The sequence below is a fragment of the Haemorhous mexicanus genome, chromosome 10 (assembly GCF_027477595.1).
Source record: "Haemorhous mexicanus isolate bHaeMex1 chromosome 10, bHaeMex1.pri, whole genome shotgun sequence".
Lineage (NCBI taxonomy): Eukaryota > Metazoa > Chordata > Aves > Passeriformes > Fringillidae > Haemorhous > Haemorhous mexicanus.
In genome coordinates, this window is record NC_082350.1 from 7,816,271 (window position 1) to 7,841,334 (window position 25,064).

Sequence of the window (25,064 nt, forward strand, 5' to 3'; positions counted from 1 at the left end):
TTTTTGGTGATGCCACCCCCTCTGCATTCTTCCTCTTACGACTTCTTTTGGGTGGCTTTAGGAATTATACCACAATGTCTAAGAGTCTAATTTATTCTTTTTTGGTGTATTTTCCAGGTACACACAGCATGTAAAGAGTTGTTGCCAAACAAGTGCCCTCTTGGGCTCTGCAAAGTGTCTGTCATTCCTCCTACTGCTCTTAACAGTATTGATTCAGATGGTAAGTATTCCTAGTAAGTAGCACTTCTTTCTCTTCCTCTCAGTCACAGTCACTTCAGCTGGCACTATTAATGCCAGGTTCTGTCAGCTGAAAATTCTGCTTTTGCTGTTGCTAAAACTTGCCACGGGAAGCTGTTGCTGAGCGTGGCAGTGAATTGTTTGCTTTGCTTTTGCATTCAGTTTATCTCCCTCTAATATCAGTGTTTTCTGAGCTGTAACTGATTACATTTATTGACAGTAACTATATTGCAGAAGAAATTTGGGAAGGTTGGGGAAGCTGAAAATTTTGGCATACTGCTAGGAGATAAGTGTGACATTTGGCAGCATGATGTGTGGTTCATGCTGGATTCAGGGCTGTGCACATTCACCCAATCAGTGCCATAAACACAAGGAAAATACTAGCTGCTTCATAGCTGGGGTGGGGTGTGGGCTGTTGGTTTTTCTCTCCATCCATCCCCCTGGGCAGCTTCACATCTCTTGGCTTTTCCTCCCTCTCTCTTCCCTTTGCCCCAACAGGTTTCTGGAAAGCCACTTGTCCCCCTTCTTGCACAAGCCCTTTGTTGGTCTTTGTCAACTCAAAAAGTGGAGATAACCAAGGTGTAAAATTTCTGCGAAGATTCAAACAGCTGCTGAATCCAGCCCAGGTCTTTGACCTCATGAATGGAGGACCTCACCTTGGGTAGGCAGATATTTTTTGGAAACAAAAATTCTTTGTAAATATCCAGAAAGTATGAAGGATTTACTTGGTTAAGCTCATCCTCAAATATAACAGGGAACCTTTTCCTCAGAGAAAACTAACCATGTGAGGTTTGGAGGGGTTATTTATCTCTGTGTTAAGTGTTATTGATTAGCTAAAACAAAAAATGTTGTCAAAAAGATTATTATATCCATTCATCAGTAATAGCAGGACAGCTTGAGGCATTTTGGGGGAATTCCAGAAACACTCCCCTGGAAGAAGAGCAAGTATGGAAAGCTTGAATCTGTAAGAAAACTTGTCAACAAACAGTATTTTAACAGGCATCCTGATGATGAAATTAACTCTGAGAAGAGTTAATTTCAGTTAACTCAAGTGAACAGACAGATGTCAGTGATAACAAATTAATATTGTCAAGATGAGATTTATTGAGAAATAACTTACCTGAGAAGTCTGTGAAACTTCCATCCCTCAAAGACTTTGTGGTGATATTATGGAGAAGCTCTTTCAAGTGTGTTTGGTAAATTTGGTTCTGTCCTAGGATCTAAGTTGTGTTTCAGACTTTTTGCCAAGTTATGCTAGAATATCTGTGGATATAAAAAAAATGAGTGCTGTGAAATAATTTCTTTCATGTATTTCTGCAACTCTCACTTAAAAGTTTGGTCTTAAGTTTGCCCACTTCCAAATGTTTTTCTGTTGCATCAGATTTAAGTAAATTTTGTCAATAATTGGTGCTCCTTATAATATTAGCCAACACAAGGTGAATTTCCTTCATCTTTTCCCCACAGTGGCTCCAAGTCTTTAGATCTGTAGATGCAGGGGGCTAAATCTGGGAGTGTCTGTTCCTGGATTAGTGGCCATTGGGTTTTGCTCTCCTGAGAACTATTGTGGTTCTTTGCCATAGCATATTGCAAAACACTGGCATTTAAAACTGCAGTGTTTTGTCGAGGGGATGTGTTTGGCTGGAAAGTAATTTATAAAAAAGACTTGTAAAATTGAGTATTTTCTTGTTCCCCTCCCCAGCCAGACTGACTGTCGCGAGGAATTTTGCTTTTAAGCAGGAATGGAAAGGAGGGAATCAGTTACCTTCTCGAGCTGTGGTGCACACTTCTAAAACAGCTGCTCTTTTATATTTGCTTAAAAAGGAAGTGATGGTACAGAGTAAAGCCTGCTTCTTGACAATTTGAATATTTTCAGCAGATGCTAGTCAGACTTGTAGCATAAGATGTTATCATTTCTGGTAGTCATCTTTTGTGTGTCAGGAATGCTTGATAAAATGAGGATTTTTGTGTACTACAGCAAATCCTGTTTGGGTAATAGTAGTAATACAAAGGCAAAATAAAAGCAGGAGCAGATCTCAAAAATGTTCAGTAGGAAGCACAGTTTCAAACAGGAGAGGTTGTTTTTATTATTCTAGAAAGGGTGAATGAAGAAATTCACACTGGTGAGCTGTTTGCCTGCCTGTGGGACAGACAAGGCACCAGAGCAGTGATTTATGTTGCTTTCCCAGAAGGACTAAAGCCTGTGATGTTTTACATCCTCTTGCAGTTGTCTCATGGATGATTGACTGCATGAAGATCCCCCTCTTGAAGCTTTGCTTTAAGTGGTGTGGCTGTGAGTGTGAAGGCAGTGACATGAGAGCACTTAGAACTGTGACAAATTGATGTATTGCACTAAATAGTTTACTTAGTTGTTTGCACTGGGTGATGGGAAATCTTTACTGAGTAGGTTAGGTCACGAGAATGGTTTTTCCCCTCCCTCATCACATGGTCTCCCCCTCACACACTCCCCCTGTTATACACACCTGGTGATCTGTCCCATGGGTGCCCCTCCCCAAGGGCCTCCCCTTGGCCCTCTCTCCCCCGCCCCCATCCCCTAGGGTATAAAACCTCTTGTGTGAGGGTTCCAACATCTCTTTTCTACCTGGGTGGCCCCATCCCCTGAGTGTCTTGCACCAAGCCAGTAAACAAGATACTTGCACCCACGTGGAGAAGAGCGCCTCTCGTCTTTTACTTTCGTCTATGCGGGTCCCTGTGGCCTAGAGTCTTAAGCTAGCCAGATTTGGACTCGTGTAAGGCCCAGGAAAACCACGGAATACCGCATCGAATAACTAGTGTTAGGCTGGATGCAGCAAAGCTGAAAGAGGGAGTTAATTCAATGGATAATCAGCTATTACATGCTTGTCTCCTGTTCTGTAGAGACAAAAGTGCCCTGCTTTAGTAGATGAGTATGTCTTGGGAGGTATTTCTGTAGTGAATAGCTATGGTAAGTTGCTTAGCTGTATTTATAATCCCTTAATTATAACCATTTTAATTCATCTGTAATCTGGCAGTGACCTGTAGTCATTGCAAAATCAATGCCTACTTTAAGCAACATTGCCATGTTTGTTACCTAGATTTGAATTATCATTTCTTTCTGTAACAGCTGATCATTTTTCCCTCTTGTTTTTTTCTTTCTCTTCTCTGTAGTTTACGCTTATTCCAGAAATTTGACACTTTCCGGATTCTAGTTTGTGGTGGGGACGGAAGTGTTGGCTGGGTTCTCTCTGAAATTGATAGCCTCAACCTTCACAAGCAGGTACCTGCCCCAAGAGCTTGGTTGGAGGAAGGAATGAAGTAACAACAATATGAGCTGAAGAGGACTTTCCTTGGTCATGCAGATGTCACTTGCCCCAGGACTGAAGCTCCTAAAAGCTTGCCTTAGCAGTGCCCTTGCACTAGTTTTGTGCAAGAAATGAATCCATAATGGATTAATTCTTTATGCCTGTCTCCAGTGTTCCTCCACAAGATCCAGCTTTTGGAGTAGCTCTGAGTACTTCTGCTCTATTGCCAGCAGAGACATGCTCTAAAAGGGCTGTGGTTAGGAAACTTGGGAGTTCCACATGGGTTATGCTCTGTTCCCTTTAATTCTCGTGGTGTAGGAGCTGAGTCTTGGGGATCAGCAGAAACTTCACTGGGGTAAAGATACCATACAGTGTTTTGCCTGGGAACTGTGCTAATTTTACAGAAACACAATGGCACCACCTGATGGCTAAATATAAACCTCTAGGAGGGTTACTATAGCAAGGTGCTCCTTGAGATGGTAGCTGTAAAGTGCTCCTCTCTCAATTCACAACCAAAAGTAGAGGAAATTTTTCCTTAATTGTATTCTCTTCTGGGTGTTTTCCCCATCCAGTTACTTTCTTCCACACTGGGATTAGCTATTTCCCAGTGACTGGTGTGTCAAGGAATCAGTCATGTTACTCATGGCTCTTCCTGACTTGTGTTTCCCTATTTGAATATCACTTTTGTTTTCCTTTTCTCTAATGCAGTGCCAGCTGGGAGTACTGCCCTTGGGAACTGGGAATGACCTTGCTCGTGTTTTAGGCTGGGGTTCTGCTTGTGATGATGATACCCAGCTCCCGCAAATCCTGGAGAAGTTGGAGAGGGCCAGTACCAAAATGCTGGACAGGTGAGTAACCATCACTAACATCATCTGCTCTTCAGGAGTTGTGGGAAGATATTCTTCCATGAGAACAGGGCAGTCCTGACTCTGCCAAGCTTCTGGACGTCTTACTAATGTCAGATAACATTTTGTCATTGATAATCTACTGTCACCCTCTAGCAAGAGAAAGGGGTCTGGCTTTTCATGCTCTGCTGCAGAACAATAACAGGTGAAATTCCAGTCCAGAGAGTTCCAGTGTTCTGTCTTCTGTCCCAGAGTCCTCATCAATTGAATTTGTCAGCCTTTGTACTAGTTTGAAAACAAACTTACATTGTAACCTAAGACAGCCTTAAAGTCAGGACTTTTTTTTTAAAGCAATTTCTTCTTTGTAAATCTAAACTAATTTATCTTGAGCTTGGCTTAGAAATGAAAGCCAAATGCAGAAGTGGATGTCAACCCTTGGTATTGATACCTCCTGTATATATCTTTGTACATGATACATAAGACTGTCTCATGTCTTTAGAGTTGTATCTTGGTGTCTCTTATGTTGAATCAAGTAATGGCAATGGAATTTTTATGGAGAGGGAAGACGTAGAGATGTTCCCTGTGCTGTAGAATCCTTGTCCATAGTGTCATCCTTCCTTCTTCCCCAGTTCAGCCCTTCTGTAGTTCCGCTGCCACTCTGTGGCTTTTTTATATCAGTGATGGCTCCCCAAAGTGCAGTTTGTTCTGCTTCGAGGTTTGGATAACAGAGGAAACCATGTGGATTGTAGTGACAAGTATGATTTTCAACAGGTGGAGCATCATGGTGTATGAAACCAAACTCCCTCGCCAGGCCTCCACTTCCACAGTCACTGAAGACTGCAGTGAGAATTCAGAGGTACCTCTTAGGAGGGGCAGGGGACTGGAGCAGCAGCCTTGGAGCACACGAGATAGGAGGCAGTGGCTGAGCTCCAGTGGAGCAGAGCTGAGCCATGGGTGTAGCCAGAGCTGCAAAGATCCGGGGCTGTAAGTCAGTGAAATATCATGGAGAAAGATGGAGGTTGGGTTACCAGAGTCAACAACCATCGTGAAGGATGAGGAGAAGATACTTTGGAATGGAACAGAAAGGAAATTAGTGGCTTTTATTTGCTTCATGATGTCAAGTTGTTGAAATAGTGGCAAACTGCGTAGCAGTCATGAGGGCCCCCAGTGCTTTTAGATTTGCACTTGATCAGAGACTCTGAGAACTGCTGATGATTTGTAGGTTCAGAATTAGTTTTTTCATCAGATTCAGGTTTTCAGTGAGTAACAGTGCCCTGGACTGTGGAATTTTTTCAGAGCAAAAAGAATCTGTAGAGTTATAGGTACTCTTAGAGGAGCCAGGATTTCACGGCATGTGTTGTAATGCTGGGAAGCACCACCCCAGTGTTTCTTTTTGATGGTCAACAGGTGCAGAAGATTCTCTGCTATGAAGATTCGGTGGCTGCTCATTTGTCCAAAATTTTGACTTCTGACCAACATTCAGTGGTGATCTCCTCAGCCAAGTGAGTACTTAGAGGGCAACTGCTCTAAATTGCACTGTGAAAATCCTGCAACAACCCTTGCATGATTTTGTTTTCCTCCTTTGTCTAGAGTGCTTTGTGAGACAGTGAAGGATTTTGTGGCTCGAGTAGGGAAAGCCTATGAGAAGGCAACAGAAAGCTCAGAGGAGTCAGAGGTCATGGCCAGGAAGGTAAAATTTGAAAATATGTTTGGGTTTATACTTCTGAAGTGTAAAACTGCTCTGTTTCCAGAGTACTGGGGTAGCAGCAGTTCAGTTAGCACTAAAAGAATGAGCTACCAAGACAACTGGTAGTTCTACTCAAATGTTGTTCTTCTTCATGTAGTGCTCTGTCCTGAAGGAGAAGCTGGACTCATTGCTGAAGACACTGAATGATGAATCTCAAGCATCTTCCTCTCTGCCCAACCCTCCTCCCACCATTGCAGAGGAGACAGAGGATGGGGATGGGTCGGGCAGTGCTGGTGATTCTTCAAGTGAGCTCTCGGTGGGCTCGGCCTGCACTGCGCGGCCCCAGATATTCCGTCCCCGAGAGCAGCTCATGCTGAGAGCCAACAGCTTGAAAAAAGCCATTCGCCAGATAATAGAGCATGCAGAGAAAGGTAACCCATCAGGAGTCCTGCTTGTCACTTCTACAGCCTATTAAGAAGTATAAATTCCTTTATTCTGGTGAGCAGCAGGCTTCTTTATTGAAAGCAGCTTTTTTGAGCTAGAGAAGCTATTCAGTAACTCTGGCCATTTAGTTTTAGTGTCATCTCTGCCAAGCCCACCTTCTGGAAACATTGCTTGGTAAATGAGTCTGAAGTTCAAGGTATGTCCTCTCCAGCAGGCTGATTTAGGAAGTTTCTACCCTCCTACACTGCTAATTTGCATTTCCTGCCTGTCCCCACCCATATGAAATTGTGCCAGTGCAGCTCTTTGTGTGGCCTTGCTGTAAAACAGATCTGAAAATACTTGGGAAGAAGGGATTTTAAGTATTTTAACATTGTTTTAATTTCTTTATAGCAGAGCCCAGGAAAACATTACTGTAGTACAGCTGCAGGAGAGGGCAGGAACTTCCTAAATGAGCTTTGTCCCTGGGAAAAACTTATAATACTGCACTTTGGTGCAAGTCACTTCTGTTCTGATGTTAACTTCTTAGGCAGGTGACCCTCTTCTCCTTGTCTTGACCCTTGTCTGTCCCCAGGCACACACCCCCAATGCTCCAAGTTTCTTTTCCTTTGAAGGGCATCAGTCTCCAAGTGTTAGGCATAAAGTCAGGGGTTAACTGAGACCAAAGGAAGTCCTTAACAGATAGTTACTGGAGATAAAAGCATTGAAGTTGCAGATGTAACATCCATGCACACCCCAGTGTGCACTCTGAACTACTGTGTAGTAAGTTACAAATCATTGCAATGTTGATTGGATTTCCAGCACTGCAGCATTGTATACAACATTTGCTAGAGTGAATAGTGAAAATCCAGCAAACAGCCTGCTTCTGGTGAAGTAGGAGGCCTTGACCTCACTGCTCCCTCACTTTGCTGCTGCTTACCTTTGGCCAGTTTGATGTTTGTGAAGTTCAGTTGGAGCCCAGGCAATTTGCTTAACCATCCAGAAGTGTTCCTGTTTCTACTGTGTGAGTGGGATGGATTGCTTCATGGGCAGTTCTGGTGAAATAACAGGGTCAGCACAAGGGAAAGGAAGAAACTGAAAGAAGGGGTTGAGCTGTGCAGGCAGTGAGCTGGTAGAGCAGCTGAGGGCATTCAGAGCTGAGCCCTGGCAGGGGCTGCTGGGGGAAAGAGACTTGTTGATTGCTTGCAAAGGAAGTTTTGATTTCTTTAGGCAGCATGCTAACATTTAGATCTTATGAGCTCTCGAGCAAACTCCAGTTACATTTCAGATGTATTTGTTCAGCTTTTCCAAACTGTTTTTCTTCTTCCAGAGCGTGCAATCGGATTCTTTCCTCAGGTTGTATTGGTTTTTACCGACTGCTGTTTTCTTCCTTTTTGATTATATGTGTCTAAGTCCCCTTTTCAAGTGCCTTATTCTATTGCACCAGTACAGATTAAACAAACAGGAATTTCTTTAATCATTTTATGTGTGTCTGGTTAGAATTCCTGGCAACATCTAAGTGCAAATAAATGGAAGCCCATCCACTCTAGCACAATTTACATCTCAGGATGCCTGAGTACCTGTGACTTTAAAAATAGACATTTCTATTTAGAGCCTCACTGCTGAAGAGCTCAGCAGAGTAAACAAAGAGGCTAAGCCAACCTGGTTCCAAAAGCTCTCCAGAGCAGAGCTGAGACAAATGATAAAAGAGAGCTTTGTGCTATTCCTGTTCTTTCCTTTAAGGAATCAGGACATTTAGAGTCCCATCCTATTGCTATTTACATGACTGGGAGGTATTCCTTGCCAGAAGACCTGTGAGGCACTCACCTACTTTATCTCTTCATACAGCTGTAGATGAGCAGAACGCCCAGACCCAGGAGCAAGAGGGCTTCCTCCTTAGTCTCTCAGCCTCTGAGGAAGGCAAGGAGCTGAGGAATGAGGATAAGATTTCTGTGCAGTCATCACACAGCAGCAGCTATGGAGTGTCTAAGGGGAGGAGCCAGAGGAAAGGTACTGCTCTGGGGCTGCCACCATGCACGTCTTGCCTGTGTATTGCAATTCTATTAGTTATAAAAAGGGAAGGAGGTGTTATGTGTATTACCTTCTGTGTTCTGTTCTCAAATTTTTGCATGATTGCTCTTCAGGCCTTGCACATTTCTGTGTTCTAGCCTGTGCATTATACACCCCATTTTTTGCTGCATCTCTCATGGCTGGTCCATGATGTTAGCATATGAAGCCTAGGATTCAGAAATTTTCTTGCACCTTAGCCAGTAATCTGGGTTCTCTTGGCTTTCAGTGCTTGGACAAGGACAGTCTTGAGCACTTTTCATGTCATCCTTTGTAGATGACAGAGAACAGCCAGCAGCCAGTTTGCTTTAATAACTGTGTTATGTGAGTAATTTGTTAGAGATCCCTGACCACTGCTGATGCATTTGGAACTTCCCTGAGTATTGATTTGGAACCAAATACCCTATCTGTTGTGCTGCTGGCACCAGCTTTTTCTCCTCTCTGTTTCTAATATTTTACTTGTGGCATTTTGATACTTCCAGTCTGTGGGGTTTTCCAGCAGCACATATGACATCTCTGTCTCTTAATGACTGGTTCTGTCAATTCTTTATTTTCTGGGGGCTCAAGTGTTCTGCTGTTGAGTGATTCCTAACCCAGTCTTGCTGCTTGGCCTGTGTTGGTCAGAATCACAGCACTGTGTTTGTCAATAGCCAAATTTGTGTTGTTTTACAGCCTCCAAGTCTCCTTGTGAAAGATTAATAAACAAAGGAAGTTTGTCACTGGGCAGCTCTGCATCTCTTCCTCCCCAGACAGGAAGCCGAGACAACTTGCCAATGCTGAACACAAAAATCCTCTACCCAAGTAAGTGTAACACCCACCACTTCCCACTGAGGCAGCCAACTGGAGCATGGGTGACTGCAGCACAGGCTGCAGTCCCCATGTGAAACCATGTAATTGTCCTGCCAGATGCCCTTTCGTGCAAGGTCAACCATGAGAGAAATTCTTTTGTGGATAGCTGCAGGTGGAGGCTTGGAATGAGCTGTAGTAGTTTCCAGTTTGTAGCTAAGACTTAGACACAGATTTTTATTAATGCCATGAAGTGGCAGAATTTAGATGCCAATTGCAAGGAGATACTTAAAGTAAGCATGAGAAGGGGGAAATTATGCTGTTGAGAAAGGTTTCTGGAGGGTGGCATCCATGAGTTGGGAGCAGCAGTTCCTTTGTGTGAAGGCTGAAGTGACTGGAAGTGCACAGACCCAGCAGAATTCCCACTTCCCACATGACATGCAGCAACTTCTCCCTGTCACTGTAGCAGTATCTTTCCATCTCCTCGCCCAAATTACTTGTTCAAATTACCCCTTCTGGAAGCAGGTAGTTTCCTTTCTCTCTGACAAACCTACTATTTGTGGGTTGCCAGTTAATAATTTAAGAAGCAGGAGACAGTAATTCTTGAACAGCTTGGATCATAGCTTCAGTCCTGCTCCTTTCTCTCTATTTACTGTACCAGGGATATTGCTTGTCTCACCCTGGAACAAAAAAGCTGCTACAGAGAGATCTCCTATTTCTCTTTTCCATGTTTCTATACAACTGTGCTGTTAGCTTTGGGCAGTACACTGTCAGCCAGAAACCCTCCAGGCAGCCCCAGAAACCCTTCTCCTTGTCAAAAGAAGTAACCTCTGGAGTGAAAGAAAGTGCTAATGCTATTTACTTTCTTCATGAATGGCAGGGATGAATCTATCAACTCTTGTTATCTTTGAGATTGAAGTTTCCTGTTTTCTGCTTATTATTAGTCATGCTTTTCTCCATGGTCAATTTTCCTACAGATATCCGTGCTGGCATGTCAGGTTCTTTGCCTGGGAGCTCTGTCATCAGCCGATTGTTGATCCATGCTGATCCCTTTAACTCTGAGCCTGAAAATCTGTGAGTATGCTCAGGAGCTGAAAGGGAGGGAGTGGGTGTTTGCAAATGGACCTCAGCAGAGAGGGGGATTCATTTATGGACCAAAGTAATGTGCTCCAGCAGCCTGGAGTTACATAAATGGATCCATATGCTGGATTGTAGAGCTTAAGAATCAGCTTATGGAGTTGCACATGCATTGACACACATCTGACACAGTTGGGCTTGGTGGTCTTTTCCAATCTAAAAGATTTCGTGTGCACCAAATGGTACTGAGACTTATGAAGTTGTAAGATGGAAGTTTTGTTCTTCTGTTTGGCAGTGAATGTTATACTGAGAAGTGTGTCATGAATAATTACTTTGGAATTGGACTGGATGCAAAGATTTCTTTGGACTTCAACAACAAACGTGATGAGCACCCAGAGAAATGCAGGTGGGTTTGGATCAAACCTTTGGATTGATGCCAAAAGTGACTGAACCACTTCATGCTTCTGTGTGGTTTTGAAGCTGATTGTGTACACTGTGCTGAATAGGTGTGTTGTCTATATAATGCTCCTTCAAGGCTTGAAGTCATGATGGAAGAGATAAGTTACTGATTTATTACTGATTCATTATGCTATAAGGTATTTGAGTTGCTACAGTGGTGCAGATTGGTAGCACATTGGTTCTATTTATGTCATCTCACAAATTTTTCTCCTGGGCTTGCTATTTAGCTTTGAGAGAAGCACATTTAAATTCTACATGCAGCAGAGGCTGGTTTTGACATTGATCCTGACTCAATACAAACCACAGGTTTGGCCTTTTGAATACCTGAGCAACTACAGGGTGCTTTGTGTAGATTGGGATTGGCTACATTTGCTGTATATGAGCGAATACAGCTGGGCACTGTTGATGTCCTGGTGTATGAGATGGACAAGTTCTGCCAGGGCAGTCTGTGTATGTTTCTGGTAGTGTCTGTTACTCATGCTTGATTCCTACCTGACGTTTATTTAAAGGGAAGTAGTTTCCTAGCACAGTGACCACTTGGAGCAATTGACCCTTTTGGAAGCAGAGCACCTGTGTGGTTTAGGATGTAGCAGGTATCATTTCAGTGTGAAGATTCATTCCTTCTTAGTGAAAGGGTGAATGTCTGTGCTGACTTTTTCTCATTTTGTTTGCCCCCTTAGAAGTCGTACTAAGAACATGATGTGGTATGGAGTATTGGGGACCAAGGAGCTGCTGCACAGAACATACAAAAACCTGGAGCAGAAGGTCTTGCTTGAGGTAAGGAATTAGCATGTTCTTCTGTTCCTAAGATTGGGATGCCTAATTCCATCTCCTTCAGGCACTGTGATTTTGGCATGGTGATTTGGCTTGGTGATATGTGCCTGCCTGAAACAATGTACTTGGCTATGTGCCACCCTGAGGTAACTAAAAGTGGCTTTTCCTGGTTCTGGAGCATAACTTGTATTCTATGCCCATTTCCCTTTTCCTAAGGGAAAAATATCATCCTGCTGGAAGCAGTGTTCATCATGAATAAGATTGTTATGTTCCATGAGGTATCTCACATGAAGACATCATTTTAGATGATGGGTGCAGTGGAAAAGTTCTGAATTTAACCGTGCTATAATGTGTATCCAACTGGAAAAGAAATACTTTTGTATAGGTCATGTACAGCATAACAGATAACTGGCAGGAGAAGACCCTCGTCACATGGATGTTTCAGGAGTTTTATTCCGCTTTCCTGAGAAATAAATCGATAGGCTTTGCCAAGCCTCTCAGATGTGCCCTGTTCCTGTTAGAGGAAAAGAATCAAGATTATCTCTCTAAAATCCATGTCTGCCAGAAGATGTGGGGCTCATGAGGCTTGAATGGATACCTTCTACTCTTGTAGGCCAAGAACAAACAGGAAGAAGCCTGAATTAATGTATTACTAAGATGGTGCTGGCTGTTTTCTGTTCACAGAGCATGTGCTCTGGCAGGAGGGTCTCTCTCCTGCTGGGCTGAGAGTAGTGTTGCCTTCATTTCTGTGCAGTGCGATGGGAGGCCAATCCCTCTGCCCAGTCTCCAGGGGATTGCTGTACTCAACATTCCCAGTTATGCAGGAGGCACCAACTTCTGGGGGGGAACCAAGGAGGATGATGTGAGTATTCTCTAAGACCATACAGGAAATGTTTCTACTTACTTTTGCTTTTGAGGTCACATCCTCTGAAAATTGTGCTTGGAAGAATAGGGCAGGAGGTCTGTCTGCATGCACTTTCTGTTGGATGTGGCTGAGGTGCTGGAATCCAACCTTGAGCTGCTTTCATACCCTGGCAGTCTGTAAGGATTCAGAAAAAACATCACCAGAGCATTTGGACCTGCAGGAAGTTCTTTAGGTTAACCTTGTCACCACAGAGAAATAAAGAGAAATAAAGCCCCTTGACAGCAAAGGCAGCTAGAGTCACTCAGAAACATTGTATTCTTTGGAAATGTTTTGGAGTGCTTACTCTCAAAAGAATTATTACTGCCTTGTGGCCTACAGCCTTCATGTCTGTATTGTACTTTAGCCATTGGAAGCCTCCGTTTTCTCGCTCCTAGGTCATTCCAGCTCTTCTTCTAGCCTTGTTGTTAACTTTATGCAGATTAAAGAGTACTATTAAAAGCCAACCCCCACGATGGCACCAACAGGGGGTAAAGGAAACCTCTCCAAGAGAGCTGTGCCTCAGCTCAGTTCTGTCTCCCTTGTATGTGGCAGACATTTACAGCCCCTTCCTTCGACGACAAGATTTTGGAGGTAGTAGCCGTGTTTGGTAGCATGCAGATGGCAGTGTCACGTGTGATCAACCTACAGCATCATCGGATTGCACAGGTATCAGCTGCTTTTGTGAGCTCTTCCTGCCTGCCCTCTCTCCAGTTGGTAACTTTGTAAAGCCCTTCTTTCTGCTTGCTCTGGTCCATGGAAAGAGCACCCACCAGGGCTGGAAATGGACATGCTCAGGGGCGGTTTGAGTATGGAATTGTTTGCTAGCATTCATTTTAGTAGGAGTTAGACCAACAACTCAAAAACAGATTAGTCCAAAGACAAAGCAGGTGTTCTCTGCTGCTCAAGAGTGAGGTATGTCCTGCTGCCTAGACCTGTGTGCCTCAAGTAGCACCAAAGCTACAGCACCTGGGGAGGGGCTTTGGAATGACAGGGAATGGCTTATGCTTTTTGAAAATCAACATTTTATAGCCTTTCTTACCCAATCACTCTTTGCAGTGCCGGACAGTAAAGATAGCAATCCTTGGAGAAGAGGGAGTTCCAGTGCAAGTGGATGGAGAAGCCTGGATCCAGCCTCCAGGTTACATTTGGATTGTTCACAAGAACAGGGCACAGACCCTCACCCGAGACAGGGTAAGAGCATCCTGAATTGCCTGTGCAGTACCCATGCATTTTGATGCCACATATTTCTGGAGAGCATGGAAAGGGCCACACATGAACATTATCTTTGTGCATGCAAGAAGCATATTTTATTGCATACCATAAACCTTTTGGGAAAGAGTGTGATTAAACTTGCATTCACCACTTGGGAAATGTCATAAATAAGGTTGTTTATGCAAGCTTATTTTACTTCCTTTTCTAGGTGCCTTGTGACAGTGTTTCTTAACACACTTGCATGCTGTTTTTTCCACAGGTTGCCTGCAGTGCCACGTGCTATGGATTGTCTAGATTCTGACGGTCAATGTTTTAATTTGTCATTATTGTTCAGTATCTGGCTTCATTGACCATGTAAAACAGTGTCTTATGCCTTGTTCAGAAGTGTGTGTTGGTCTCTTCTCATAATTTTCAAGTATATCTGATGAGTACCAGCAGATAAGGAAGCCTCCTTGCTCTTCTGCTGTATGATTGAGCAGTGGTCAGACAAAGGAAAGGATAAAGACCCTGCTGTGGCACAGACACACTTTGAGTCCTCCCAGCTCTGTGACTGTCCATGCATAAACAGTTCAGTTGAGAGCAGCTCTTCATACTTTCCAGCATAACTACCCTTCACCCAGCTTCCATAGCAAATCAAAGTCCTCTGCAAAGGGACTCGCTGCTGAATCACAAGAAGAAGGAGTACAACAGAGGGAAAAAGGGAAAGCAGTCTGATACATGTCTGAGGCACATTGCCTGGCAAGGGAGTTACAAATATGACAGTATGAAAGGAAAGCAAAGATGGACATACAAAGCCCTTGTCATGGTAGGACAGGGCACCAGAGACCTCTTAAGTGGGAGAGCAGAGGGTGTTGATCATAGAACCGCAGATTGGTTTGGGTTGGAAGGGATTTTAAAGGTCATCTAGTCCAGGTCCCTGCCTTGGGGAGTGACACCTTCCTCTATACCAGGTTGCTTAAAGCCCCATCCAGCCTGTGGTCTATATGTTGCCAGAGATGGGGCATGCACCGTTTCTCTGGGCAACCTGTGCCAGTGTTTCATCCCCCTCATTGTATAAAATCTTCCTTGTGTCTAGCTGAATCTGTCCTCTTTTAAGAGTTCAAAGAGTGTCCTGTCAGCTCTGATGTGAATGTTGTGGAGAGGAGACAGGAATAGTGCACACAATCTTTTGTGAAGGGCAGGAGAGCTTCTGCAGCATCACACTGACACTTGGAAGGGAGAGTGACTGAAGGAGATAGCACAGAGAGGAAGAGAGAACAGGATTGCTGCTGTAAAGGTAAAGGGAAGGAAAAAAGGAGAGGCAACCCATGTGTGGGCATGGTGGGAAAGGTGATAGGAAACACAAGAGATAGAGAGGACAGGGTAGTCCCTTGTGAGTGTGCTTTCTGTTGGGCCATCAGAAACCACAGCTGTTTGTGCCAGCCCATTCCTAATTGCCTACCAACTTGGTCTTGCAGTCATGGGATTGCCACTGAGGAAGAGATTCCAGTTTTGCAGTTGCACACTCAACTTTGTCTCAGCTTGTTTTTCCTGCTGTCCTTTTGAAGGTCACTGCATACCCCTTCTTTCACAGAGCAAAACTGTCCTATTCAGTTGAAGTGGTCTTCATGCATGTGACACTGTACCTTTGGTAACATTTTTCAAATTTGATTTGGGATATATAGTTTCCTAAACTGAAGATGGAAACACTCAAATTCCCTTATTTTTTTGGCCTCGTCTGGACCACTAAAGAGTCCATCAGCAAGAGTGAGATTAGCAGGTAGCTTGCACTGAGATGACAGAGTCTGGTTTTCCAGTATCAGAGGCAGTAGGGGAAAGGGAGTGCTTTCCCACAGGGCTCCATAGTTTTCATTCTCACCATATTCAATATCATTCCTTCTACACTAGATCTGTTCTGCTTCTTCTCACACCACTACCTGTTGCCCACAGGAATATCAGTAGAGTTTCAGATGTGTCAGGTCCTAGCTCTGAGTTCGGATGCTTGGCCACCAGTTCCTAGGGAAGCCCAGTTTACTTCCAGATAAGGAGTCTTGAACATTTTTAATTTCATGCTCTGAAGTGTCACAGTAATACTGAGGTGTAAAGGTGATACAGCTGCTCAAAGAAAAGGCTGCCACCAGTAGAGAATTGTTGGAATTTTTAGTCTGGCCCTCAGAACTGCCTAGTAATTTTGACTAAAACTATGCTTAAGCAGAAATTCAGCCAAGGCAAGCATATGGCATGGAAAACCATGACTTCATCCCAGCCAGCTACTTAGCAAAGTTTTGAGCAACTTAACTGCTGGGACCTGCAGTGAAAAGTGCCTGTACCAGATGTACATGTTTTACAGGCATAGGTACAGTCACTGGGTTTTTATAGAAGTTTTACAAGGTACCTTATAGTTTGCTTGCTGTGTTTTTAGGCATTTGAGAGCACCCTGAAGTCTTGGGAGGACAAACAGAAGTGTGAGTTGTCACGACCCTCCTCTTTCTCTCTGCAACCAGAGATCATGTCTGAAGAAGAATCCACCCAGATCATCCAGTTTGGTCAAGCTGCAGGGGCTCTGATCCACAGGTGTGACTCAACTTGCTGTTGGTGAATAGAGCCTCCTTTAGGGCCTGGAGTTCTTGTCCTGCTTCCTGTTTCTGGAGATGTTTCTTTTCAGCTATGTTGCTGGTCCATGTTACTGAGAATAGCATCATTCATTGTTCAGAGTCCCAGCTAAACAAGGACTGAAGCTGGATAAGCTTTCTTAGGCCATTTTGAACAAAATATGTTACTTTCATGAGCAAACATGGATCCTTTAATTCTGAAAGAACCTGTTGCCTTTGAATATAAAGTTGTTTTTTCAGAAAAGAAACAAAAGCCTCTCAAGGAGCTCAGGTGACAGCTGGGTTGTTGGAACCCTGATGCCTAGCAGAAATTTTTGTACAATGCCCAGAATGTATGCTTACCTGCTCATCCTTTAGTCAGGCATTCCACTGGGCTTCTGAGAGAAAGCTCCCAGAGTCATTAGAGAAGGTTGCTGTAAGTGCAGCTGCCTTTCACATCTCTCTGGTCATACTAAAATGTCTGGGTTGTATTTCAAACTGATCCCAGTTTGTGTGCAGAATTGAACATGTGGTGCCTGTGAGAGAGCTGCATTTCCTTGCCTGTGCATGCTCAGTGTGGCAGAACTGTCCTGCTTTGTCAGAGGCTGTGTCCCTGCCTTGATCCCAGCTCGTCACTTGGATGGGTGTTAAAATGGGATACCCAGTCAGGAGAGATCTGATTTGAACATACACAATCTGATATGCTGATCCAATCTGTAATTCTCTCTTTAGCATTCGGGAAATAGCTCAGTCCTATCAGGACATGGAACAGGAGCTTGCCCATGCTGTCAATGCCAGCTCCAAATCTATGGACAAAGTCTACGCTAAATCCAAGTCTACAGAGGTACTGCACTCACTTGGCATCTCCCATTTTGTCCTTGCTCTAGAGTTTTGGTTTTTTTTTCCATTCTAGTTGACCAAAAGTACGCCTTGCTAGTCTAAGACTTCTTCCTTTTGACTGCTCAGACCTGTGCCACTTCCAAGCTTAACTTGTTCATGACTTGCTTCCCTGCAGGGTCTGAACTGCAGCCTTGTTGTAGAGATGGTGAATAATGTCAAAGCCCTGCACAATGAGACAGAGCTGCTGCTGGCAGGCAAGATGGCACTGGTAAGGAGCCCCAAACAGAAGGAAAAAGCAGCCTCTCACTTTCTCTCCTCTCCTCTCCTCCTATTGCCTTGCCCTAGCATTTTGCTGGTCTTGGACTCTAAGTCAGTTTAGATGTTATCATCCAGGAATCATTTGCTACAGAAAATTTTGCTACATGGGTCTGCTGTGGAGCTTGGAGCTCAGAAAATATAAGAATTGTTCCCTTAGTCTGGGCAGAGTACCTGCTCTGCGCTTCCTTTCAAAGGAACTGCTTTGTTAGCTAGGAATTTCAAGGCAAGTGTCTTGCTGTGGTGTTTTACCATGCGGCTTTTAACTCTGCCTTTCTTCTATTCCTGATCCAGCAATTAGATCCTCCACAGAAGGAGCAGCTCCAGGCAGCCCTGGCAGACATGGACCTCCAGCTGAGGAAACTGGCAGACATCCCTTGGCTGGGGCAGCTTATGGAGCCCTGTGATGAGGAGGTGAGGAGGACCAAGGCTATTTTTCCCTAGCTGTTCTCTTTTTCCCTAGTTGGCTCTAGGTGTTTAACTTCCTGTCACTATATGACTGATGTGAGAAAAAATTATTAAGAAAGAAACTTGAGTCCCTAGAGCTAAAGAAAGTAATTTCCTGCCAAGATCCCTTGCCTAACATGTCATCAACTTTCTCTGCTTTCTTTTCTGTCTTGATCAGAATGAGTTTAGGATTTTTTTTTCCTTTCTTTACAAGATCCTGCAACTGAACTTGACAGTGCTTGTTGCTCTTAGTCCATTCCAATCAGTTTATGTGTGCTTGATTTCCCCCTTCTGTTCTTGCAGAACCAGATGCTGGATTATTCTAAACGCAGCCGCAGTGGCAAATTCCGCCTGGTGACCAAGTTTAAAAAGGAGAAGAACAACAAAAATAAGGAGACTCTCAGTAGCATGGGATTGCCGGGTACCTGAAGTCTGCTCATTCATTGTGTCTTTTTGTCACATCAGTGTGGTCACACCACTACCTGTTCTCGGTCTGTTTCCTCACACATCTCTCCTGTTTCACCTGCATCTGCCTCTTCTTGCAGGTCTAGTCAATCTTTTTCATGTGGCAAACAGCTTAGTGCTCCCTTCTGAGTCATGGTCCCCCTGTACCATGCCAACATCCCTGAGCAGGAACAGGAGGTACCCTCTGAAGAATTCTTCCCTACACTGTACAGATTTTCACGGGTATTTCAGAGGGTGCTTAGGGAAGTGAATTTGAGGATTTCAGCATTTTAAGTATAAAAAAGACTGCGGGGCCCAAGTCCACGTAACTCCAGTCTTTTCACTGCTTGTTCTCTATGATACAGTAAATGATATTTTTCTCATTGATTCACCTTTAGGCTTTAATCAAGTTTCTAACTGGCTGGGGATCAGCATCACCACAGGTGTTCCCCGACCTTTAATCCTATTGGTCAGTAGATAAAAACTGGCCATGAATCAACAAATTGCCATTCAAGACACTTTCTCTCTAAATTGGTCTAGTTGATTTTTGGTTTATGCTCTCCTTATGAAGGCTTTCTTCCAAAATTCAGAAGTATGACCTGTTCTGTTGGCTTTTGGGTCCTGTCCTCTGCCATGGAGTTGTGGGTACAGTCTCCTGTCTGACAGGCTGGTGTTCGTTCACTGCCTCCCAAAACTTGGAAATTTTATTGTTCTCTTATTTAGAGACTGCAAGAAGGTGGAAGTTGAAACTCTTCCTCTCTCCCTCAGACAAGGGGGAGAGAGGTTGCCATTTTGTTTACTGAGTGCACGTGGTTGTACATAATAATGTGCAAACTAATATGTGCTGTGATTCTCCATCATATATTTTATGAATCTGACGTTTTGTACACAGAATTTACACAATGAATTTACTCTTCTTAAACATGGGGATAAACTTGAAAAAAGTTATCCCTATCAAAAGATATGCTATCTCATCAAAACAAATATGCCCTTCCTCCTGGCTGTACTGCAGCAGGCCTCTTCTTAAGAGAACATCTGTTACCTTTTTATGCCCTACCTCCTTCATTCGAGATTGAAGGTTCTGCTGCCCTCTCCTTAGAGGTTGTGGTCCTGCTTGCCCTCCTCCTCTGGCACTGAGTGCTGTGGTGTCCTCATCTCTCCCTGTCTCCTGGGATTCTGGGTACTCAATGCACTCCTGCTTTTCCATCTCTAACAGTTCACCTCTGGGGAACGGAGGAGGTTGCGGCGTGGCTTGAGCACCTCAGTCTTTGTGAGTATAAGGATATCTTCATCCGGCATGACGTCCGGGGCTCTGAGCTCCTGCACCTTGAACGGAGGGACCTCAAGGTACTTTCACGGTCGGCTCATGAGAAATAGCCAGCTGCATCTGCATGACCTCCTGTGCTGAATGTGCTTGGAAGTGGTCTGCCTGCTGTTCATTCCAGGTGCCTTGGCAAGATGAACAGGTTCACTACAGCCTCGTTTTATTTTCTCACCGTTTTGGGTCACCTGGTTTTTAATAGCAGGGAGGTAGAAGAGCTGGTTGAGGGACCAGCTGTCCAGTTCTGCCACAGCTTCCTGGACATGTGATACAGTCCAGCACACAGGTTGCCAATAGTGTTCTTGAGAGTCTCTGATTTTAATGATGGAAGTTTTTCTCAGCTACTGTACCATCTTTGCAGAAGGTGCTGTAATTGGGAAGATTTGGTTCTTACCTTGCAGTGACTGGACAAATGGATCATCATACTTCTTTGTTACAAGGAAAAGTGATTGTGCCCTTTGATGAGGCTTATGGATGGAGAGAATCTTTTTTTAAGAGGGCTTAGTAGCCACATTGCACAACTTTTCATCTCCTCACCCAGAGACATTGTTTCTACTGAGAGAAATTGAAGGTGGTGGTTTGCATGTGCAAGAGACTTGTGTCATCATTCTGGTGACTTGCATAGAGCAGGAAAACGCAGGGGTTTTTTTGAAGTAGTGTGCGGCATTTGTTTGATGCCCCTTGAACCTTTATTTATAATTTTTACCATCTTCCCATGGTGAGGTTTGCTGTAACCTGTGTAACTGACCCCTCTGCACGTCATCCACTTACAGCCTGCGTTTGTTGCATGGTACCCAGCTATCAGATGTGACTGGTTAGTTCCTCCTGCATGTTTTGGCTTCTCGATTGAGTCCTTGACATCTATGTGCTCTTTCTGTTCTCACAGCTTTTGACAGCCAAAACAATTTGTGTTTCTGGCTAACAGTCCGCAGCTGTGTCTCTGCATTGCTCTGTGCCCACTCTGCAATTCCTTAGTAGCTTTTTGACATGTGGTTTGAGGCTCTATATATAACCCTCAGCTTTGGAATTTTTCTGCTTGGTTTCCTCCTCTCTTTGGAACTGGCTGGCTAGTTTGTAACTGTTGCTTGGCCACCTGGAGTTTCCTTCTGCCTTTCTCTTAGTGTAAGGTTTTCTTTTTTCTTCCAGGACCTGGGAGTGACCAAAGTGGGTCACATGAAGAGGATACTGCACGGGATCAAGGAGCTGAGCCGGAGTACTCCTGCCAGCGAGGCTTAGCCTCTGTTTTCACAGCCTGTGTCTACCATTCTCCCTAACTGCACAGCAGTCACCTCACAAAGCAGATGTGCTCACAACTATCTCTGCTGAGCAGCCAAATTTTAGCTGTTCAGAGCTCATATCAACCAAGCATGGTGCTACTTTTTTCCTGTGGGATATGGCTGCATCCATTGGAGAGGCACTTCCTCTGTGGTTGGCAAAGGCTCCTGGAGAGAACTCACTCACTGTTTGAAGAGCCACGTCCTGTGTCGTGGGAAGTTCTGGTTCCAGGGACAGTGCAGGACTCCTGAGAACTGCAACACAGATACCTTTACTGGATAACTTCATCACAGTAGAATCATTCAGGGCAAAAGATGTATTGGCCAGTCTTAATTCAGGAGCATCTGACAGTCTTTTCAGACCCAAAACTTTCCTACTCATCTGTGTGTCACACATGTATTTAGCATATTTAAGTGGGACAAAGCCTCTCCTTTCATCTTACTGTTCCCTTTTTAATGAATCTGTAGTTGTGTGTAATTTGCATCTGAAATTCGAAGCCAGTGCAGACCTCTTCCGATGAATATCAAGTGATTCTCATTCACTCTTGCTTTTGCAACAAACAGTGCATGTGCTTCAGACAGGGTTTGCACCAGCTGGCAGGGCCTTCTGCTGGGCCTGCTCTCCTCTGCCAGCCAGGAGCAATGGTACAACCTTTAGGTTTTCACAAAAAACGGGGTGCTGAGTCATCACAGACAATTGTTCAGAAATTCCTGGCAGTAAGAAAAGAAAATTCTGGAGAGCCAGATAGTTACAGGAGATCAGCTCTGACAATTCCTTCTTTTGAATTCATCTTTGGGAGACCAGATAAGAGGGAGAGGAAAGCTGATGAGCTGTTTGTGCTGCACAAGAAGGGAGGTATAGGACAACTTGCTTCTTCCTTGGGGAGGGAGCAGCATGACTGGCAATGGCCAGGTGTAGCTTCCTGCCTGTATAGTGCCGCTTTTGTGGCCACAGACATGAGAGCTGTTTCTTTGCTTCAGCTTGCAGTGTAGAAAACTCTTTCTGTCACAAAAGATGTGATTTAAGTCTAGTACTTGAATCTTTTCACCTGTATAGGTTTCAGTAGCTTTTCCACTTTGCTTCTCTTTCTTGCTGCCTTGCTCCTTCACTCCAGGGTGATACAAAGTCTTAGTGTAGCTCAATTCTCCTGGGCTGTTCCCCTTAAAAGATTCCTTATACTGTCAAACATTAGGGCTTCTCTAAGACCACTGAGAGGAGGAGGATTGTTACCAAGCAAATGAGCATCATAATGAAAACTGGAATATGTTGATAAATTGCCTTTGGTACCCACAACAGTGGAGCATGGAAAAATTAGTGCCTCTGAACAGAGTTTCTAGATGGCTGGCCTCGGTTGGGTGGCTGTTAAAGCCCAAGACCAGCATGCATAGTTATACCACCATCTTTATCACTGCAAAGGGAATTTGGCAACTGTCAGTGCTGTAAAACTTGAGAGACAGCAGAAATTTTTAATTACTCTGTCATTTTCTGTGATTTTTTTTTTTATTATTATTATTACAGAGTGGCTTCTGTCTGACTGTGGCTGCAGACAGAAAAGCTGACATGCACAGTGGCATAAAGATAATTTGCTGAGGACATAATTCTTTTTTTACTTTTTAAGTAAAGGATTTTAAAGTAAGGTTTTTATCAAATTGATATCACTTCTCTAGTCTAACAATCAGTCAAGTTAATGTAAAGGTTTGTCAGCTTATAAAGGCTGTGGGCTGATTTTGTTTCAGCTGGGCAAACACCATTGAATTTCCTAGTATTTCACCAAGGGTTATTCTGTCTCTGCCTGTCTGTTGTAACCAGTCACATTCACCCATGTGTCTCCTCACAGCTTGGTGAGTGTCAGGGTTTGTGTTAAAACTCATGAGAAGGTAAAAGAAGACTAAACATGCTTGATCCAGCTAGAAACACAGTATAAATACTGTGGGCCTGAGCAGGAAATATGTCCAGCTTTGCCCTGAGTATATTTCTGCTGTGTATATGTTGGCAGTTGCTTCCATAGCTGTATTTTTTATTTATTAGTACAGACTCCCTCTAACTATATTGAATTCCTGAGGTATCAGGTAAGTAAGAATTTCAAGCATACTGTATTGTCCCACTTGCTTGTTGAGGCACAGAGCAGCATCTGGATGAAAATGAGGAGAAGTCTCAGGAGAGCCCCAGGATGCAGCCATCCCCAGTGGTGGTGTGCAGTGACCTCACAGTGTGTGCATCCCACTGTCTATCCCAGAACTGTGTGTGGCTGGGACATCCATGTGCCTTCCAGGAGAGTGCAGCAGGGGGGTGAGGCAGGTGATAACTCTGGAGGAAAGGTGAGATCTCTGTTTGTTCCTATATGCAGTGAGGGAGCTGTTCTGTGAGCTTTCCCCAGCAGCCTGATGGTTAAAGATGCATAAACAATAAGCTCTTGCCTTGTATAATCCTTGAGGGATTTAATTCTTGCTTCCATAGAAACAGCTCTGCTCTACTCTTCCTGCCCAGAGCAACAGAGGAATCCAAAGAGTTTTTACATTCATGCCATATCTATCAAGACCTGATGGCCATTAGCCATTTACATGAGTGATGAGGCCTGCACAGATGCATCTTCATTTCTTTTGCTTTTTTGATCTGTGTGTCAATGCCTTCAGATCCTTTTTATGCACATGCACATCTGTCAATGGGTTGACAGCCACTGTATTCCTGCCTTGCTTATCAGAGGCAGGAAGGGAGTTCTTCCTTCTTCTAAGACCTAGAAAGCAGGATCCACGTTTAACCTGAGTGCCTTTGGATATTTATTAAGGTTTATATCTAAGAAACCCCAAAGGGTTGTAGTTCTCTATGTCTCACTAGGAACAGTGCAGTTTTTGGTTGGCGAGATTTTTGTGAATAGGTGAAGACAATTTGTGTTGGACATCAGTGAGCTCTATCTGCAAAGCAGGGAGCCAGGTAGAACTCCTGGCTGCTGCCTATTCTGAGTTTCCCTTCTGACATCTGATAATTTTATGTGGGAGAAAAACTCAGGAAAGACAGTTAGTGAAAAATATGCTGCTTTGCCAAAACGAGACTGTCCAGCAGTCTCAGGAGCACCAGCCTGAGAGAAGCTAGAACTGCACATAGCACACAGGTGTTTAGTCCCTGAAGAAATGCAGCTCCTGTGAAAGCCATGCAGCATCTTCTGTTTGCACCCTCACCCCTGGCAGTGGCTGCAGTGAGTTGGGGCACGGGGTTTCTTCTGCTTGGGAGAGGCTTCAGTCCATTCTCTCACATTCTGGCACCATCCTGGATATTTAATGGCAGATTCTGGGGAATGGTTGTTGGGGCTAAGTGAGATTGCGTGCAGTGGAGATGGGAGGGAGGTTTGGCTGTTGGCAGTGCCCTGCCCTGGGCTGCCCTCGGGAGGGCTGGTATAGCCTCTCTTTTGTACCTTGGGGGATGTTGGCAGGAGCCAGCACAGTGACCAAGAGGAGCTGTGCTGCTGGGTGCCTGGAGGTGCTGGCCTGGCACCTGGGATCCTCCAGCTCTGCTGAGGCCTTCAGTGCCAGTGCTACAACTGCTTCTGCCCCCAAATCGTATGGAAAGCTTGGATCATTGTTTTAGCGCTATTTAAAAATGTGCATAGTAGCGATGTGATTTATAAAACAGACTGTTTACAAGACACATTTTGTATCTTAATATGTCTGTACTGTAGAAAAAAAGGAAAGTATGGAAAATGATGTTTTTGTACAACTATCAGCAGTGACTGCATGTCTGTATCATTGTCCACCGACCGTTGTTCCTCAGGGGTCTCCCCACCATTCCTGCGATCCTGTCAAAAGCAAGTAAATCCCTGTACAGTCTTGGGAAGAAGGTTTTGTGCCTTAAGAATGGGACCTGCTTCCCTCCTATTTATTTTGTTAATTTATACAGTGATTACGATGGAAATGTCTCTAGGGGTTTTTTTTGTACATAGTTTACTTGTTGTAAATATGTTTTTCTTGTATATAAAGTAAACATGTTTCTGAGCTTCCAGTAAGGATTCTCTTTTGCTGATTTTGTGGTGAGAGGGCTGCTGTGCCCTTCAGGTGGGAACCAGCTAATAAAAACCTGTGCTGTGATTAAATGGTTTTATCCTAGCTTGCATT

General features: G+C 44.1%; 1 protein-coding gene across 7 annotated transcripts in view; it reads left to right on the top strand.

The window, feature by feature from the left end:
- DGKD (diacylglycerol kinase delta) overlaps positions 1-25,042 on the top strand; it is a 59,154-nt gene extending 34,112 nt beyond the window's left edge. For 6 of the 7 annotated variants that reach the window (XM_059855231.1, XM_059855235.1, XM_059855234.1 and 3 more), the window contains 23 exons: positions 118-220; positions 736-898; positions 3,382-3,490; positions 4,224-4,363; positions 5,132-5,216; positions 5,768-5,862; positions 5,951-6,050; positions 6,205-6,478; positions 8,316-8,477; positions 9,207-9,335; positions 10,298-10,394; positions 10,693-10,803; positions 11,537-11,633; positions 12,385-12,492; positions 13,087-13,200; positions 13,591-13,725; positions 16,148-16,299; positions 17,049-17,160; positions 17,332-17,424; positions 17,766-17,885; positions 18,222-18,339; positions 19,579-19,709; positions 20,830-25,042. In XM_059855231.1, the coding sequence (XP_059711214.1) occupies positions 118-220; positions 736-898; positions 3,382-3,490; positions 4,224-4,363; positions 5,132-5,216; positions 5,768-5,862; positions 5,951-6,050; positions 6,205-6,478; positions 8,316-8,477; positions 9,207-9,335; positions 10,298-10,394; positions 10,693-10,803; positions 11,537-11,633; positions 12,385-12,492; positions 13,087-13,200; positions 13,591-13,725; positions 16,148-16,299; positions 17,049-17,160; positions 17,332-17,424; positions 17,766-17,885; positions 18,222-18,339; positions 19,579-19,709; positions 20,830-20,919 (2,838 nt within the window). In that variant the 3' untranslated portion in view covers positions 20,920-25,042. The remainder of the gene's footprint in view (positions 1-117; positions 221-735; positions 899-3,381; positions 3,491-4,223; positions 4,364-5,131; positions 5,217-5,767; positions 5,863-5,950; positions 6,051-6,204; positions 6,479-8,315; positions 8,478-9,206; positions 9,336-10,297; positions 10,395-10,692; positions 10,804-11,536; positions 11,634-12,384; positions 12,493-13,086; positions 13,201-13,590; positions 13,726-16,147; positions 16,300-17,048; positions 17,161-17,331; positions 17,425-17,765; positions 17,886-18,221; positions 18,340-19,578; positions 19,710-20,829) is intronic. The other variant, XM_059855232.1, reaches the window with a different exon arrangement.
- Positions 25,043-25,064: the final 22 nt, after the last annotated feature.